The 16,517-nt window shown below is 35.9% G+C and overlaps 1 protein-coding gene across 7 annotated transcripts in view; it reads right to left on the bottom strand.

Annotated features, from left to right (window-relative positions):
- Positions 1–4,768: 4,768 nt before the first annotated feature.
- Positions 4,769–16,517, bottom strand: part of TMEM161B (transmembrane protein 161B) — an 85,209-nt gene continuing 73,460 nt past the window's right edge. For 6 of the 7 annotated variants that reach the window (XM_037032030.1, XM_037032028.1, XM_037032027.1 and 3 more), the window contains 5 exons: positions 16,024–16,164; positions 13,311–13,424; positions 8,432–8,606; positions 7,279–7,375; positions 5,838–6,132 (listed from right to left, as the gene is read on the bottom strand). In XM_037032030.1, coding sequence (XP_036887925.1) covers positions 5,855–6,132; positions 7,279–7,375; positions 8,432–8,606; positions 13,311–13,424; positions 16,024–16,164 — 805 coding nt within the window. In that variant the 3' untranslated portion in view covers positions 5,838–5,854. Of the gene's footprint in view, positions 6,133–7,278; positions 7,376–8,431; positions 8,607–13,310; positions 13,425–16,023; positions 16,165–16,517 lie in introns of all 7 variants that reach the window. The other variant, XM_037032024.1, reaches the window with a different exon arrangement.

Consider the following 16,517-nt stretch of genomic DNA (forward strand, 5'->3'; position numbering starts at 1 on the left):
TAAATGGTTTGTAGCTCAAAGGAGTCCCTTCGTATGAGAAGACAGGCACATGGACAAACTGTATCTGGTTTTTCTTTTTTCTTTTAAAGCAAACAAACAAAAAAAAGGTGAAAATGTTTACCATTTTAAAGAAGAGAAAGGTTAACATTAGCCTTTTGACCACTGTTAGTGTTCACATCAGAGTATTCATGGCACGGAACCAGCTCAGCTGCACACCACGGTACGGGGTAAGTGGGAGCTGAAGGATGGTACTGCATGACTGTTTGAGCCCCTGGGTTCAAGCTCTAGGACCATAAGTCTGTTTAAGTCTGATTCTTTAAGCCATCTAAAGCTCTGTGAAGACACAAGATGATCCCCATTCAAAAATCTCTTAGCTTTATTTTGCTGAATAGAGTCAGATACCAACATTTCCAATTATGAGATGGCTCAGAAAGTATATATGAATTCACAGAATACTGAGACCTATGCTTTACAGTACTGAGAATTTAATTTTTCATTTGAAAGAATAAAATCTATCCAGTGAAGTTCCAATTATAGATTTCATAATGAATTCTACTTATTGCTTCCTGGACCTATCAATTCCATTAATAGATGAATATCTTTTCTGAATCATAACTCAAGAAGAAATGCCAGTATTTTATCAATGATATTTATATCAGAAACAAGACAATAAGCCCATTGTACTTCAATGCACCGGTCATTTATATACAGCAACAGGAATTCTTGGGAAAATACCAAAAATAATTAATATGCATATGGATAATAGGATAGAATTATATGCTCTTCATTTCAGACAAACCAATGGGGGTAGGAGAGAGAATAGAATTTTGATTTTTATAGTGCAGTGGGCAGGGAGGGGGAGGAGAAATGAACAAATTATCAAATAAATTTCCACACATCATACAAAGTAAGATTATAAGGATTCCTAGTTAATTTAGAAAAAAATACATAAAAGTAACTCTCCATTGAAGCATATCACTTTGACTAGACTCTAATAAAAAATAAATAAAAGGATTCTACCAAGCAAGACTTCCCATCAAGACGGCAGCACAGGCAGACATGGCTTGCCTCTTTGCACAACCACATCAAAATTACAACTAAAATATAGAACAACTGTAACTTAGAACCAACAGAAACCAAACTGAATGGAAGCCTGACAACTATGAAATGGAGTTGAATGGAAGTCTGACAACTACAGAATTAAAGAAACCACATCCATCCAGACTGGTAGGAGGGGTGCAGATGTGGATGGCCTGGTCCCACGCCAGCAGGTAGTGGATAAAAATTTGGGAGGGATACCTCTGGAGCAAGGAGTTCCAGCCCCACACCAGGTACCCCAGCCTAGAGTTCCAGTGCTTGGAATATAAGTCCCTACAACTTCTGGCTGCAAAAATCAGTGGAAATTGAGTTGGTAGAAGAAACTTCTGGATACTCAAGCAGTTCATCTTAAAGAACCCACAGACACACCTCTTCAGACTCACTCCCTCTGAGATCCAGCACTGGGGTAGCAGCTTCAAAGGTACCAGTGGCACACAGGGAGAAACAAGTATACAGCATCAAGGTGAGCAGAGGCCACTGTCCCTTTTCTAAACCTTCCCCTTGACAGAGCCACAGAGCTGGCAAGCTGATGACATATCTGAGACTCCATCAACCTGGATAACACTGACCTGCCTGGGAGATCCCCTGAGACTCCGTCCCACCTAGCTGGCCTCAGTGAGCCCCAAGGCCAGGCACTAGCAGCAGCCAGCCTGGATTCAGAGCTTGGCTTCCACTGAAAATCTCTAAGTCCAGCACAAGTAGCAGCCCAGATTGCTTTACAGCTCAGGCAGGGTGGCCCTGGGCAGAACACAGGTGATGGCTGACCCAGGCCTCCACCACCTGGGAAACCCCAGGGCCTGTGCACCCAGTGGACAGCTACAGATCAATTCAGAGCACCACCACCCTGCCCCTGCACAGCACAGCTGATCCTCCATGGAGGTAAAAGGCTGATAGTGAGTGGTCACAGCCAGTCATTGCAGCTGACTAGCCTGGGTAAATCCCTCCCATTGATATGCCAACAGCAATTAAGTCTCAACTACAAGAGGAGGGTGTACACAGCCCACACAAAGGGGGTACCTCTAGTGCCCAGCTTGTGTGATAGGGAAAGCTGTGCTACTGCACCTTAGAGGATACCTACTACATTAGGCCACACTACCAAAACATGGAGTCAAAGCAGCTCTACCTAATATACAGAAACAAACACAGGGAGGCATCAAAAATGAAGAGACAAAGAAACAGCTCAAAAGAAAGAAAAGATGAAAACTCCATAAAAAGAGCTAAATGAAATGGAGATAAGCAATGTATCAGATGCAGAGTTCAAAACACTGTTGATAAGGATGCTCGAGGAACTCAGTGAGAACCTCAACAGCATAAAAAGATCCAGTCAGAAAGAAAGGATACACTAATTAAAATGAAGAACAATTTATAGGAGAACAACAGTAGAATGGATGAATCCAAGAATCAAATCAATGACTTGGAACATTAGGAAGCAAAAAACAACCAATCAGAACAAGAATAAAAAAGAATCCAATAAAATGAAGACAGTATAAGCTGCCTCTGGAACAAGTTCAAGAGGTCCAACATTTGCATCATAGGGTTGCCAGAAGGAGAAGAGAAAGAGCAAGAATTTGGAAATCTATTTGAAAGAATAATGAAAGAAACTTCCCTGATTTGGTGAAGGAAACAGACATGCAAGTTCAGGAACATAGGGAGTTGCAAAGAAGATGGATGCAAAGAGGCCCACTCCAAGACATGTCATAATTAAAATGCGAAACGTTAAAGGTAAAGAGAGAATCTTAAAAGCAGCAAGAGTAAAAAAGTTAGCTACCTACAGGGAAGTTCCCATAAGACTGTCAGCTTATTGCTCAAAATGAACTTTGCAGGCTAGAAGGGATTAACAAGGAATATTCAAAGTAATGAAGAGCAGGGACCTACAACCAAGACTGCTCTATCCAGCAAAGCTGTCATTTAGAATCGAAGGACAGATAAAGAAAAATAGAATCTCAGACAAGAAAAAACCAAAGGAGTTTATCATCACCAAACCATTATTATATGAAATGGTAAAGGGACCTATTTAAGAAAAAAAAGATTACAATTATGAACACTAAAATGGCAAAAATATGCATCTATCAACAATTGAATCTAAAAGACAATCTAAGCAAACAAGAACAGAGACAGAATAATGGATAAAGAGAGAATTTTGATATTCAGCCAGATGGGAGGAGGATGAGAGAGAATGGGCAAAGAGGTGAGGGGATCAAGAAGCACAAACAGGCAGTTACAGAACAGCCATGTTGTGGAAAGTTCAATATAAGGAATAGGGGAGCCAAAGAACTTATATGCATGAGCCGTGGACATGAACACTGGTGAGGGATTTGCCTGAGGGAGAGGGGGGTGCTGGGTAGAAGAGCACAAGGGGGAAAAATCAGGACAACTCTAATAGCATAATCAATACAATATAATTTTTTAAAAAAGAATTCTACTAAATTCTAATTCAGGCTGTTAAAATACTATTTGGAACCATTTTGCAATATATACATATATCAAATAAGCAACTACGCTGTACACCTTAAACTAACATAATGTTATATATCAATTGTATCACAATTAAAAATATTATTTGGTTTATATGAAGTAAACACCCTTTTACACTTAAAGAACATAATTCTTGGTACAAAGACAAAATGCAATAAATAAACTAGTTAGTAGTTACAATCACCTTTGTCTTCTAATTTGCTTTGAAAGACTGAAATAAAACAATGAAGAAACTAAACCAAACCCATTACTTAAATTAATGTTCAGCTTGTATAAAATCAGTATACTAAGGGAGATTTCAAATTTAAAGAGTGAATTGATAGTATTTTAAAATTTTGTCTTTTCCACCACAAAAAACCCGCTGAATAATCTTTGAAACTCAAAACGATAACTTTAATAATAACTTTTCAAATGTATACTAGTTCTTTAATAAGAATTGTTACACCAATTGGGAGATTCTTTTCAAGTCCAACACGTGAGAACTTCCATATACAAAATGGTATGCTTTGCTGTAATCTTATTATAAGCTACTTATTTTACTAATGCTAATATATTTCAAGATATATATGGAGTGCTTCTTTTGAAAATACACATGGAGTGTCTTTAGGCTATATATACAATTCCAAAGAGTTTACCCAGCTTAGGCACTTACTATTCAGTCTTTTAAAACATCTTAGAAATTAGCTGTTTCTAAAATGTTTAATCTACACCAAAATGGAGAAATTTGCTGTATTGAGATTATTAAAATAAAGGTGAACCACACGTCTTGCAAGTAATTCTAAAAGAAGTTTCAATGTTGCTTTTAATAGTAACAACAGCACTAGAATATAATAGATAGCCTCTAAAGACAGTTATATGAAAGGATCTTTATTTATAAATTCTACTATTTGTTAGAAAAAACACACCTGTTTATCTAAATTCATTCCCTTTATAACTGTAACCTTTCACCTTGAGTTTTAGATGTAAATAGCATTACAAAGAATTTTACTATTTTTAAATCAAGTTTTTATTAATTTTATTTTTATTTGACATTTTTTCAATCAAATCATCTCAGTATCTGAACTATAAAATACAAATTTAACATTTCTAATTCTGGGCACTACAAATATAAAACCAGCCCTACTTAGCACAAATTTTAATGATACCTGCAGATTAGTTCAGAGTGGAAAGATTCTGATTTTTTTTTGAAACTGACAGAAAAAAATTTCATTTGGGAGAAATCACCTAAATATTTATAAACTATAACCACTCTCACACAGGCAACACAAATAAATTGCGTGCTCAAATAAACTTTCAAAATGTATTTTAATTTCATCCCCAAAAGAAAAATTTCTAGATACAAATACATCTCATTCAATAATGTTTTAGCATACATTCAGCAACTTAAAACATTACAAGGATCCAATATTTTCATCTTTTATAATCTCAATATATTATATATTTAATATATAATATATACAATACATACAGGTCGTCAGCAGGATTACAAAGTAATTTTTAAAGTCTGATCAATATTGATAAATATCTTTAATTATTAAAAAGAACTATTTAGGATCATAAAATAAAATAAAATATGGGAGGCCCACACCTAACAGCAAGATTACAAATGTTCATAGAGCCAGTCATTTTATGACATCCCTCAAGTTGTACAGAGTCCCTTGTTAAACAATATTCTTGCTACTCTCAAGCAGTAGTACTTGTAGATATTAAGCATGTACATCTCCATTAGAATTTAAAATTACTACACAGCTTTCTTTACTGTAATATACAGTAGCTATTTTCTTCCCTTCTGTTGGGTTTTCTGTTACTGCTCTTGGAAGAGTGAGTAATGTATTACCAACAGAAGCAACTTTCAGCTAGCTCCTTCTCCTCCTATGGAACATGGCTCAGTTTAAAGAGTGTTCTGCAGGCAACCACATGAGTATTAACAGTACCTTAATACCATTAAGAGCCATCAATCACTGGAGTCATCTGAAAAGTTTCAAAGATCATTTCAGAGGTTTCTGTAAACCAAGGTAATCAAATGTATTACCCTTCTAGATAGCCCTCTCACATCAAACTTCCAATGCCACAGTATAGCACTTAGCAATCTATTCTGTAATTTTACATATTATCCCATTAATTCACCCTGAGAACACAGAGGAAGCATTTCAAACAAGATATTCTGATATGTTTCTTTCTTCCTTTGTATTTGCTTTCTTCTGGTTTTCATCAGCCCTTCAAGGGCACACATATTTGAATCCGAAGTGTGACTTGGATATCCTTTTTTGTTAACTGAGATTCATGCCACGGTGAGATACTGATGATAAAAAAGGCCAAAAAGGCTTGTAGAAAAGAGACAGGCAGCAATCCACCAGGTAAGGAAAGACAGAAGTCCTCGAAAGAGCAGAGGGGTGAAAATGTTTTTTAAGCTGCTCAGTGCCACTGTTATTTGCGTAGCAGTTACCTTCATCTTCCCACCAGCAGATGGTAACTCAGAATGAACAGAGCTGGAGGGTAGACTATTAGCCACTGGCAAGGTAGAGACAGGTTCTGGATAAATGCCCCAGGAATGGTTACCTAGAAAATTCAAAGCAAGGAAAACTTGAAAAGTAACTGATTCCAAAGTTTATTAAAAATAATAAATACTTTAACTTACATATGAAATTTAGAACAAGAACTTTAGTGGCACAACAAATTATTTATATTAAAAATAAAGTAAAATGATAATCTTTCAACATCTTGGAAAAAGTTCATTTAACGTGACCAGACTATATCTGGCCTCACTAGTAAAAGTATAAGTAAAAGCTACAAGCCCAACTTACTTTTAGTAACTGCGCTAAAATCTTTTAAAATAGTAAAAACATTAGTCCTTATATAATACATAATCGACTACCTCTATTGGAGGGACAGACTCAGTAACTTCTTAGAAATCTTTTCTTCCTCTAGAATATCAGACTAAATTTCTTTCTCAGAAACTATCTATGATTTCAACATGAGAGACTATTAATAGCTTCTAGAATTTTTTCATCACATACTTTCCAATGTCAGATAGGATATGAATCACATAATTTACAATTGAGCTATTCCTTTGTTTGAGAGATTCCTAAAATTTCCATCTATCATCAGCTCTGTGGTCTACTAAGCCAACTCAAATACTACTTTTAGTTCATTTATCTTCTTAAACCTCCATATGGGGCACCAAGGAAAACGATCAATACAATAATGGATAGTTCTTGAATAACACTACACGGGAATTTGATACTCAGTAAACAGACTTATAGGAGAACTTTGTTCTTCCACAGAGAAATCTTCACTCTTCCAACAATAGTTATCTAAGTAGAACTCACCAGAGGACTCTGTAATTCATATTACGTTTACAAGTACCTTGTAATAATTTGAATGTTAAGCACTTACAAAACCTTAAGCAGTCCTTTTATAACACAAAGTAAGATCAACAGTGCTCACTGAAGTTATCCAGTAAATTTGGGAATTAACATTTAGTACACAACTTTCACAAGTAAAGTGTAAGATAAAACCACATGGACCTGAGTTTTCAGATGTAAAATGGGGCACCAACTTCTAAAGCTAAAAGTCTCCCAAGTTTCCTCTTCAAACATTGAAAGAAACAACTTTGACAGGCCTGTTTATCTGCAGGTAACAGGAAGCATTACCAAAGACAGGCAGAGAGTACACAGCACGGTTCCCGGTGCCGGGCAGGCCTACCTAGTGTTTTCAGCAGCAGGGTTGTGTGAAGCAGCATGATCAGGGGCGCCACATACTGCAGCGCAATGACACAAAGGTAGTAAAAGACTCGCGCCACCTGCAACCAACAACATCCTTAAGTGTCCAGTACAGCTGACGTGTTAGGAGTGAATTACACTTTCAAACAATTGTCAAACTGAATTGTTTAAAAGATAAATCATCTTTTTTGGGAAAAGCTAAATGGTAGTAAGTTTGTACTGCATTATAAATGCCCCCAAACTGGCTTCAGAAAGGCTCGGTTTGAAGATAAGTCTTTTTAACTGTAAAAATGTTAAAATAATTTCCTTTAAAAAGTTCTTAAGTGATTAATATAAATTGGAACAAATAAGAACTAAAATTCAAATGGTATATATTCACTTACATTTCAAATAAAAAACAAAATGATAAAATCTCCAAAGACAGACACCTAAAAAAGTCAAACTAAATAACAGTGACAGGCATAGTCAAATATGAGCACAAACCCCTCCTAAATAGAAACGCTAGCTGCCCATCCTCAATGAGCATATTCGACTGAGGTTAAATTATGGAGTATGAAAATATATAAAAGGAAAAACACTCCTGATTTATAAATGAGAGTCAATAACAGGGGCTCTAACACCAAATCTCTTAAAGAAAAAAAAAAAGACAGGACAGGTTACAGGTCCAGCTCACTATAACAGTAGATGGATTCCTGGCATTTCCCTTCTCTGGAATCCCCATTAAGTTAAATATTTATGTTTCATGTTCAATTTTTAGCACAATGTTAAATGGAATAAATGTAGTTGCTAAAATTAATATTTCCTACGCTTTAATGGCTGGACAACATTGTTAATGTCTTTCAAATAAATTAGGGGCCACATACTTCATTTTAGCAACAGTAGACACACCACAGCTTTACACCACACAACCGTGTGATACATAAAGTTCTTAAGGCAGGAAAAGGAATTAAGACCCTTTCTTCACTTAGTGGCGAAATCAGATCAAGGTCTCTTTGGGGGTCTGTATAAAATCATCCCATTTATTTGAAATAAAATGTTATAAAACAAAATGACAATCTATTAAAGGAAATCAAATTATTTTTTTCTTATAACATAGTGTTTGCTATTTTTCATTTTATCTATAGTAGAAAACTTACCATTTTCTGTAGCTCAACTGTACTTATTCGCCCCGCTTCTTTCTTCATCTGATCCACACATTTCTGGGCTAAGTTTAAGTAAGCTTGCAGGTGACTACGCATCATGGCCAACCGCAAAGCACACAGCAGAATTATCACCCAGAGTCGCAGAGTATCGAATGTAGCTTCCGTCATTCTACAGATCAAAAGATCGACATGGTGCTCTCAAAGGTCACAGTATGCTAACATGCTAGTTCATGTTCACCATATAGCCTACACGCACCTAGCTACTGAAGTTAGGTAAGTATCCCACTCTGCCATAGACTGACTATGCAATACTTTCACTTGCATAATAGAACCAGATAGACAAATGTATCATGACAGTAAAGTACTAATAGTTATCTAAAAGCAAAAAGTACAGCAATACTTGGGATCCTTTTCTCTGTGTACCCTACCCCACGAGGAAAAAAAATTGGCTGTGAAATGAAAAGAGCTGGGTGCTCTTAAACTGGAGGTTAGGAGAAAGAAAGAAGGAAACTATTGGAGATCGCTTGTGGAACTATCAAGTCAATGACTCATCATCTACAGGCAAGAGTAGGTTTACAGTTGTTCATATGGAAAATAATACAATTAATAAACAATATCAGAATAAACTCTGTGTTTCATATACTCACAACTGTAAACGTACTTGTCCCCCACCCTGTGTTATGGTTAAGGTTTTCTCTGATCATCTATATATTTGGATAAGATCTTTCATCTGCCAAGTTCCAGTTTGGGATCACTGGAAGAAATCAAGGTTCTGATACATTATGAAGAAATAAGATGCTTCAGAGTCCTCTCCAAGTCATTTAACCTGCTGTGTGTTGAAGCTGGCTCAGTTTCTAAGCAATTTCTCAAGGCTAAGTTTAGGACTGTAGGTGAGATGTGCCCTAAGAATATTTTTTTCAGAAACTAGACTACTGGTGAGAGTTCCTTAAAGGACTTTAGAAAGAAGAGGTAATTTCTGATGTTCTTTTGAGGTTTACTGTTCATAAAATACCATGGCTTCTGCTTTAATAAAGGATCATATTATAATTTGAAAGTAATGACTGACTGTGCTGGGAATCTATTCTAATCCTAGAACATATGGGATACTTAATATATGACTGTTGAAATGTGTAGTGATCTGCCAGGTAGGATCTGTAACATACAAGGGACTCCCTCAAATTTTTAAGACCATGAGGGTAGAATGGTTGACTTTAAAAAACCACATGGAAAAAGGTAAAACACCTCACAACACTTTCCCCCCAAACAGGTGGTGTTATTACCCCTTCCCTCTGCCAGTTTAAGCACCTAGAAAAGGAACTAAAACTACAATCAATATAGGAGAAGTTGCCTAGGGATGCGAAGTTGAAGGACAGTACAGGAAACAGAAAAGGCAGGGACGATGTGAAAGTGTACAGTTCTGTTTGAATCATTTATGAAATGGAGGTCAGAAGTGGGGATGGAACAGAGGCTTTATACTATGTTTCCTCTCTTTTAGTGTCCTTTTTACAAGGTCGTAAGTGCACATGGATATAAAAATCCCTGTGGAAAGCACTGTTGGTTAGAAATAAATAAAGAAGTAATTTTTTTTATCCACACATTTCCATTATACTGAACAATAAGGGTAAGAAGACAGTCATCTGAGACCGACAGATCACCAGATGCAAGGCCATCCACAGCCCTATAGGCCAGTGCTCTCCAACCTTTTTGGCACCAGGGGCTGGTTTCGTGGAAGACAATTTCTCCACGGATAGGGGTGGCAGGGGATGATTTTAGGATGATTCAAACGCATTACATTCAAGCTCACCTCCTGCTGTGGGGCCCAGTTCCTAAAGGTCTGGACCAGTATGGGTCCGCGGCCCGGAGGCTGGGGACCCCTGCTCTAGACAACGCTGCGTTCCCTGGAATTGTGCAACAAGGAGGCTTGACTGGTAGCATCCTGAAGACAGCTATTACACAGACTTTGAGGGTAACAAATAATGGGAATGAAGGGAATAGAATAAAGTAGTGAATCAAAAAAATATTTCTCAGTTTGAGTTCAGGTTTTAGGATGATGGTGATTAATTAGTACCTTCTAATTTAGATTATTTAACTAACTTCATAAAGATTTGGCAAGTTGATCTAATGGGGTATCTCAGGAAGGAGGCTGAGCCGGGACAAAACACAGAGGTAAAGACCAGGCTGAAGACATTTCTCCAAATTCCTGACGTCATTCTAGGTTTCTCTGTACACGTTCTCTCTTGGTTTTCTTACAAGGTCACGAGCACATACAAACTGTTTGCCCACATTTTATTTTTTTGATGCTAAATCAGAACACATGGATGAATTTAAATATATTTTGGGGTTGAAACAGCATTGTAACAATTTTCGCTTCTGACTACAAATGAAGACCTTTCCATAACCATTTAGTCCATGTAACAGGTGAAAAACCTGTCACTTGCTTTTTTCTTCATGTCATTTTCTTTGATTGATGAGCAGCCGTTCTTTCTCAGTCTACCAACTGAACTTTGGATTTTAAACAAAAATTAAAAATCACCTGTCTAATCACTTAATGCAACGATCTGACGAGTAGAGAATAGGATGGAGCAGAGACAAGCCGATAATTTTGTTTGAATTGTGCGTGCAAAGGGTCACAAATGTGATGGAACAAAGAAAACAAAATTAGAAGAAAAGGATCCTCAGTCTTCATGTACAACAAATTCTTCCTTATAATTTAATAATTACAAGGGAAAAATTATCCCCATTTCAATTAAGCACTGTTTTTGCCATTAACCTGCACAAACTTTAGTTAGGCTGAAAGTGGGAAATGAATGTTGGTATAACCACTAAATGCTTTGTATACACCAAATCTGATTGAATAACCTTAGCCAAATTATTTAACTTCTGAGGCCATTACTTTATGTGTGAAATGAGATGAGAACAGCAAACACACACAGAATTACTATAGATTGAGGTAAAATATATAAAGTATCAATTCCTAGTGTAATAACTGGTATATGATAGGTACATCATAAATGTGATTTTCCTAATTAAACTAAGGCAAACATAAAATCAGAGAATAACAGTAGTGTAAAATCCAACTTCTATGAACAAATTTCAAAGCAAGATGGAATGCTTTCAGCATCAAAGATATGACTTAGAAGTTTCTCTGAGATTCTGTCTGGCACTCAAGGATTCTTAGGATACACTTTTTAATTTTTTTCAAATACAAGCAAAAGTTTATTTAGAAAGTCACAGAAGCAGAAGTAAGCTGTGGAAGAAGTGAGCTAGCTGGGCTGTGTGGGCTCAGGGAACAAGTTACACAGGCAGAAGAATGTCCTTTGGAGCTTAAGAGAAAGACAAAGGCAGTGCACCTGAGGGAAGAAGAAAGTGGAAAGGCGGGGCATGCTCCAGAGGGGATGGGGGGTTGGGAGGAGGGAGAGACAGAGACTGATTTTTAAATCCTTAGTGAATCTGTCCAGTTAAAATTACCATTAAGGCTTACTTGTATGGGGAAATAACATCAAGCCTTCTAAGGATACTTCCTTAGTTCCATTAAGATTAACTTTTTAAAAAGTTATGGTGATCACTGATTATATATTCCAAGACAAATGTGTACCAGGATCTAAAAGAAATACATAATATAAAATGTGTACTGTGGAGCCAATGACTAGTCAAGGTTTTCTATTTTAATTTTGAGGAGGCAAAGCAGAGAAAGGAAAATTTATGAAGCACTTACTTTCAGCTGGCTACATTACATGTGTTCTTTCATTTAATTCCAGTAATAAGTTTGTGAGGTACATACTATCATCTTCATTCTCCAGAGGAGGAAACAGAGGCTCAGCAAAGTAAAATAATCCCCCTCAAGCGACAGTTTTAGTGACGATCAGAACTGGGATGCACACCAGCTCTCTGTGGTTCTTTCTATTACCTTAACATCATTTCACAAGGTTAACAAGTTAACATATCAAGTACAGTTATTAATGACTTTTAATAAATTGTTCTTATGTTTCCTTACCATCTTCTTATGTTAAAATATTGTTGTCTAATTGGGGAAACATGAGCTAACTATTAGATAATAATGTTAAGGTGTTATTTTTAAATTTTGATAGATGTAGTGATAATACTGTTAACAGGAAATTGTCCTTATTTTTTAGAGGTACATACTAAAGTATTTAGCGATAACAATATTATGTCTCTAATTTACTTGAAAAACTACATAAAAAACAAAGGGTGAAGCAAATATGGAAATGTTAATTACTATGGGGTTTCATATATGAATTTCAATTTATACTTTTTTTGGTCTGAAGTAAATCTATTTATTTGTTTTTTTATAACTTTGAAAAAACATTATTTAATTATTTTTCAAGTACAGCTTTCTGTCTATTACTCCCATCCCATCCCACCTCCCGTGCCTCCCCCCTCCCTCCCATTTCCACCCTTCTCAGTTGCTGTCCATGTATCCTTTATATATGTTCCTCTAAATCCCTCCCCTATTTCCCCTGAAATTCCCTCCCCTCTCCCCTCTGGTCACTGTCATACTATTTTTCCTCCATAATTTTCACAATTAAAAAAATAAAAGAACTGCACAAAGTATCTAAAACAGACACAATTACAACAGAAAAATGTCAAGTAACAACTGGACAGTAAGTGAAAAAGCAGAAAAACAAGTGTATGAAATAATGTTAATGCAGGGTAATAATCATTCACATTCATTCATAAATATTCCAAAGAATTAAATGATGACCTGTAGTTTTAATTTTATAACACATCTTTTAGCATGTTTATTGTTTTAAAAATGGTGTCCTAATACTCTCTTTAAAAAACTTAAATACAGTATAAAACATTTTGGATTATATAATGAAACAAAAATTAGCTCTCAAATACCCATACTTACAAAGGGATACTTTCTTTACCCAATGGTGGGTTCATAATGTAGTCTTTGGTGATTGGTTTTACCCAGAGCAGAACCATAAATAAAGGTGCCAAGAAGTTGACATGAAGTAATGTTCTGAAAGTATGTAAGAAATAAACATAAAAATCCAGAAACAAAATATACTAATAAACTGCAGAAACTTGGACTTATCAAATGAAGGTAAAAACTTATTTTCAGTATTCTACATATTTAAGATTTTACTGTCACAATTATTTTATCTTTATCATTATCGCTCAACAATGATTTGAGCCCTTATAAAAATACTTTATTGTCTTAATTTTCCAGAAAAGAACATTTGTATCCAGGAAAGTTAAATGACTCACTCGTGGCAATACTCCAGGTCAGAGGCAGATCTAGCACTAAAATCGAAATCCCTTCACTTCTATTCTAGTGTCAACGATGCCCTGATTTAATGTACAGATACTTAAATGATCCTCTAATGCTACATGGTCAGTGAATCCAGAGAGTTTTTGGTAACAGGAGTCCTCTTTTGATACTTCTCAGTGTTGCTGAAACAAAATGCCTCATTATTGACAAGTAAGAGACAGAAATTGGGGCATCGAGCCGATGAAACCCGCTCCAAGAGTCATAACCGAGGAACCTCTCAAAATGTAATCATCATGTACACTGTTTTGATTCAGTTGTTAAAATCATAAGGGATTCACATATTTTTATTTCTTCTTGGAGTATTATAAACATACATGGAATTAATTTCCCTATCCTTCACTAACTAAGGAAATTCACATTATTCCTAATAAGGCAATATACCACAGTACACAAAACAGTTTCAGGTATGAACTGTAACTTCACTGTTTCTGGTAACTGTTATCCCAAATTTGTACCCTACAGAGATGGATGACTAGTAGGAAATTTTTCTTATTTAAAAAAAAGACAAATCCTTCAGATTATTTTATTACCTTGTACTAGTTTCACTATCAACCATGCTGGACGGCTAAACAGGAAGTTTTGAAATACACACACACATACCTTAATGACAGTAATCTATGTGCAGAAACAGGGCTGGGGCTGGGAACCATAAACACCTGACAGAGAAGGTGAAACCCTGGTTCTAAGCTCTAGCATTGGAACAAGTACTAGTACCTGGCCACGGGGTGAGGACAACGTGGCAGTGTGCTGCCAGTCATACCACGCTCACAACAGAACTAGCCTGCCCACACCCGTGTATCAGGCAGAGTGCTACAACACAATGGGGGTGGGGTGGGGAGTGGGAATAAACTGGAAATATGACTCCAAATCATTAATGTGCAAAATCTTAAAAAGAAGCCATGCTTCCTAAAAAGAAAACTAAAGTGTGCCGTCACCCCCATCCCAAACCACCACTAAATGTTTTAAATGTTTTTATAAAGTGGTTCTTTCATCCCACAGGCTGGGTAAACCATCCTGTGTGGGGGAAGAAAGCAGCAGTATTAGCTATGCAGTGTTGCTAGGGAACACTCTAGTATTAAGGAGCAGCCCACAGCGGTTTCAGTAGCTGGTGAAGGACTCCCCTCCACCCACCCTTTCAGCTTATTTAAATCACAACACTGGGGTTAGTGGACTGAAGTGTGTGTGTAGAGAAGTGGGGAGAACCAGGTTTTGTTTTAAAAGAAGCCATTAGAGAGAAGGATGGTAAGAGAAAAAGGCAGGACATAGCCAAGAGCATGCTGAGTAAAAAGAGGGATAAAGGAGTGTGTACTAGGAGGTTAGAACAAGGAAACACACAAAATTCATATGTAAAAAAATGGAGGCAAGGAAAAAGCCAAAAACAATGTCACAATTAAAATAAAGGACAAGGACAAAGGTAAGAGAGGTATGAATGTAAAAAGACTCGATAGAGAACTGGCATCACTAAGTGTGGGGTTTTAAACAGCAGAAAGGTTAGGAAATGATCACTGAGAAACTTAATGACTGTACGTATATCAAACAGGACTGCTCTCCACCTCCACTACTACCGCAGAACAACAAGATGAGGTGAGACGGGGATGTACGTGTTTGGAGCTATAAACCTGTCATTCTGCCAAGGTGGTGTCTACAGGAACAGCTACAAAATCTATGATGACCACAGAGAACACAGTAAACAGGTTCTGAACTGCATATAATTTTCAAATATGACTTCTCCATTTGAGAACTAAAATAGATTTTGATAGCTGAAAGTAGTCTATGACATTTGACACTGTAAACATTGTTAGTAATTTGACATTACTAATAGTCTCGAAATAAAACAATGTATCATTTTAACAAGAGTTGTACAAATAACTTATGTACACAGATTTTACTTTCAAAAAATTTAAATATTTTAAATAAAATATTAAATTATTTAAATAGAATTATATGAAATATAAATAAAATGTTCCATAGATCCTTAGTTCAGTTGTAGAGATTACAGTATTATAAATTGACCCGAGTTAAAAAGAATTAACATAAATAATGGCATTTCCATTTTAATAGGTAAAACAATATGGCAATTGATGCTATGTTTTTCCAATACCAGACTTAAAATTTGGAAATGAATACAAGAAACTTGCTTATAATAGAAAGACGAAGTAGTGTGACATCAAATAGTTATTCATTAATTTCCAATACAATAATTTATTATTTCATCACAATAATATACCTTCATTAAGATGGAAAACATATATTTATCTGCATGTGCTTATGTACATTTTCCGCTTACTGTGTAATTTTTTCTGTTGTCAAATTCAGGGCATCCAGATGCATTTGAGCCAGGCGTAATCCAGGAAATGTCAAAAAAGCCCCAATGAGTGAACAGAAAATAGCGAGGAAAAATTTGAAAGTAAGTTTTGAAACAGGACTCCTAAAAATAAAAAAATTTTAAAAGCTGATTTTTAAAATTAACTTTCTCGGAATTTTTCTTTCTTCTAATCAATCACTTAAAAAACACAATAATAGCAGTAATACACAAACAGTAAACATCTACAAAAAGACTATGCTTATTCAATTATCTATAATTAATTTTAGTGAACTATAAAAACTATAAACTAAATCAGGCATCTCTTTAGCCACATCTGTAACAACAATCCAACCTACATCCTCAACATAGAATTTGATAAGTAACTCAGATATAAACTTAAGTTTAATCTCTGGTGGTAGAAGAATTAAATCAAATCCAAGTAAAGATCTATGAAAGATACTATCTATACAAACGTA

The sequence above is a fragment of the Sturnira hondurensis genome, unplaced genomic scaffold (genome assembly GCF_014824575.4).
Source record: "Sturnira hondurensis isolate 20B ecotype Veracruz unplaced genomic scaffold, ASM1482457v3 Scaffold0021354, whole genome shotgun sequence".
Lineage (NCBI taxonomy): Eukaryota > Metazoa > Chordata > Mammalia > Chiroptera > Phyllostomidae > Sturnira > Sturnira hondurensis.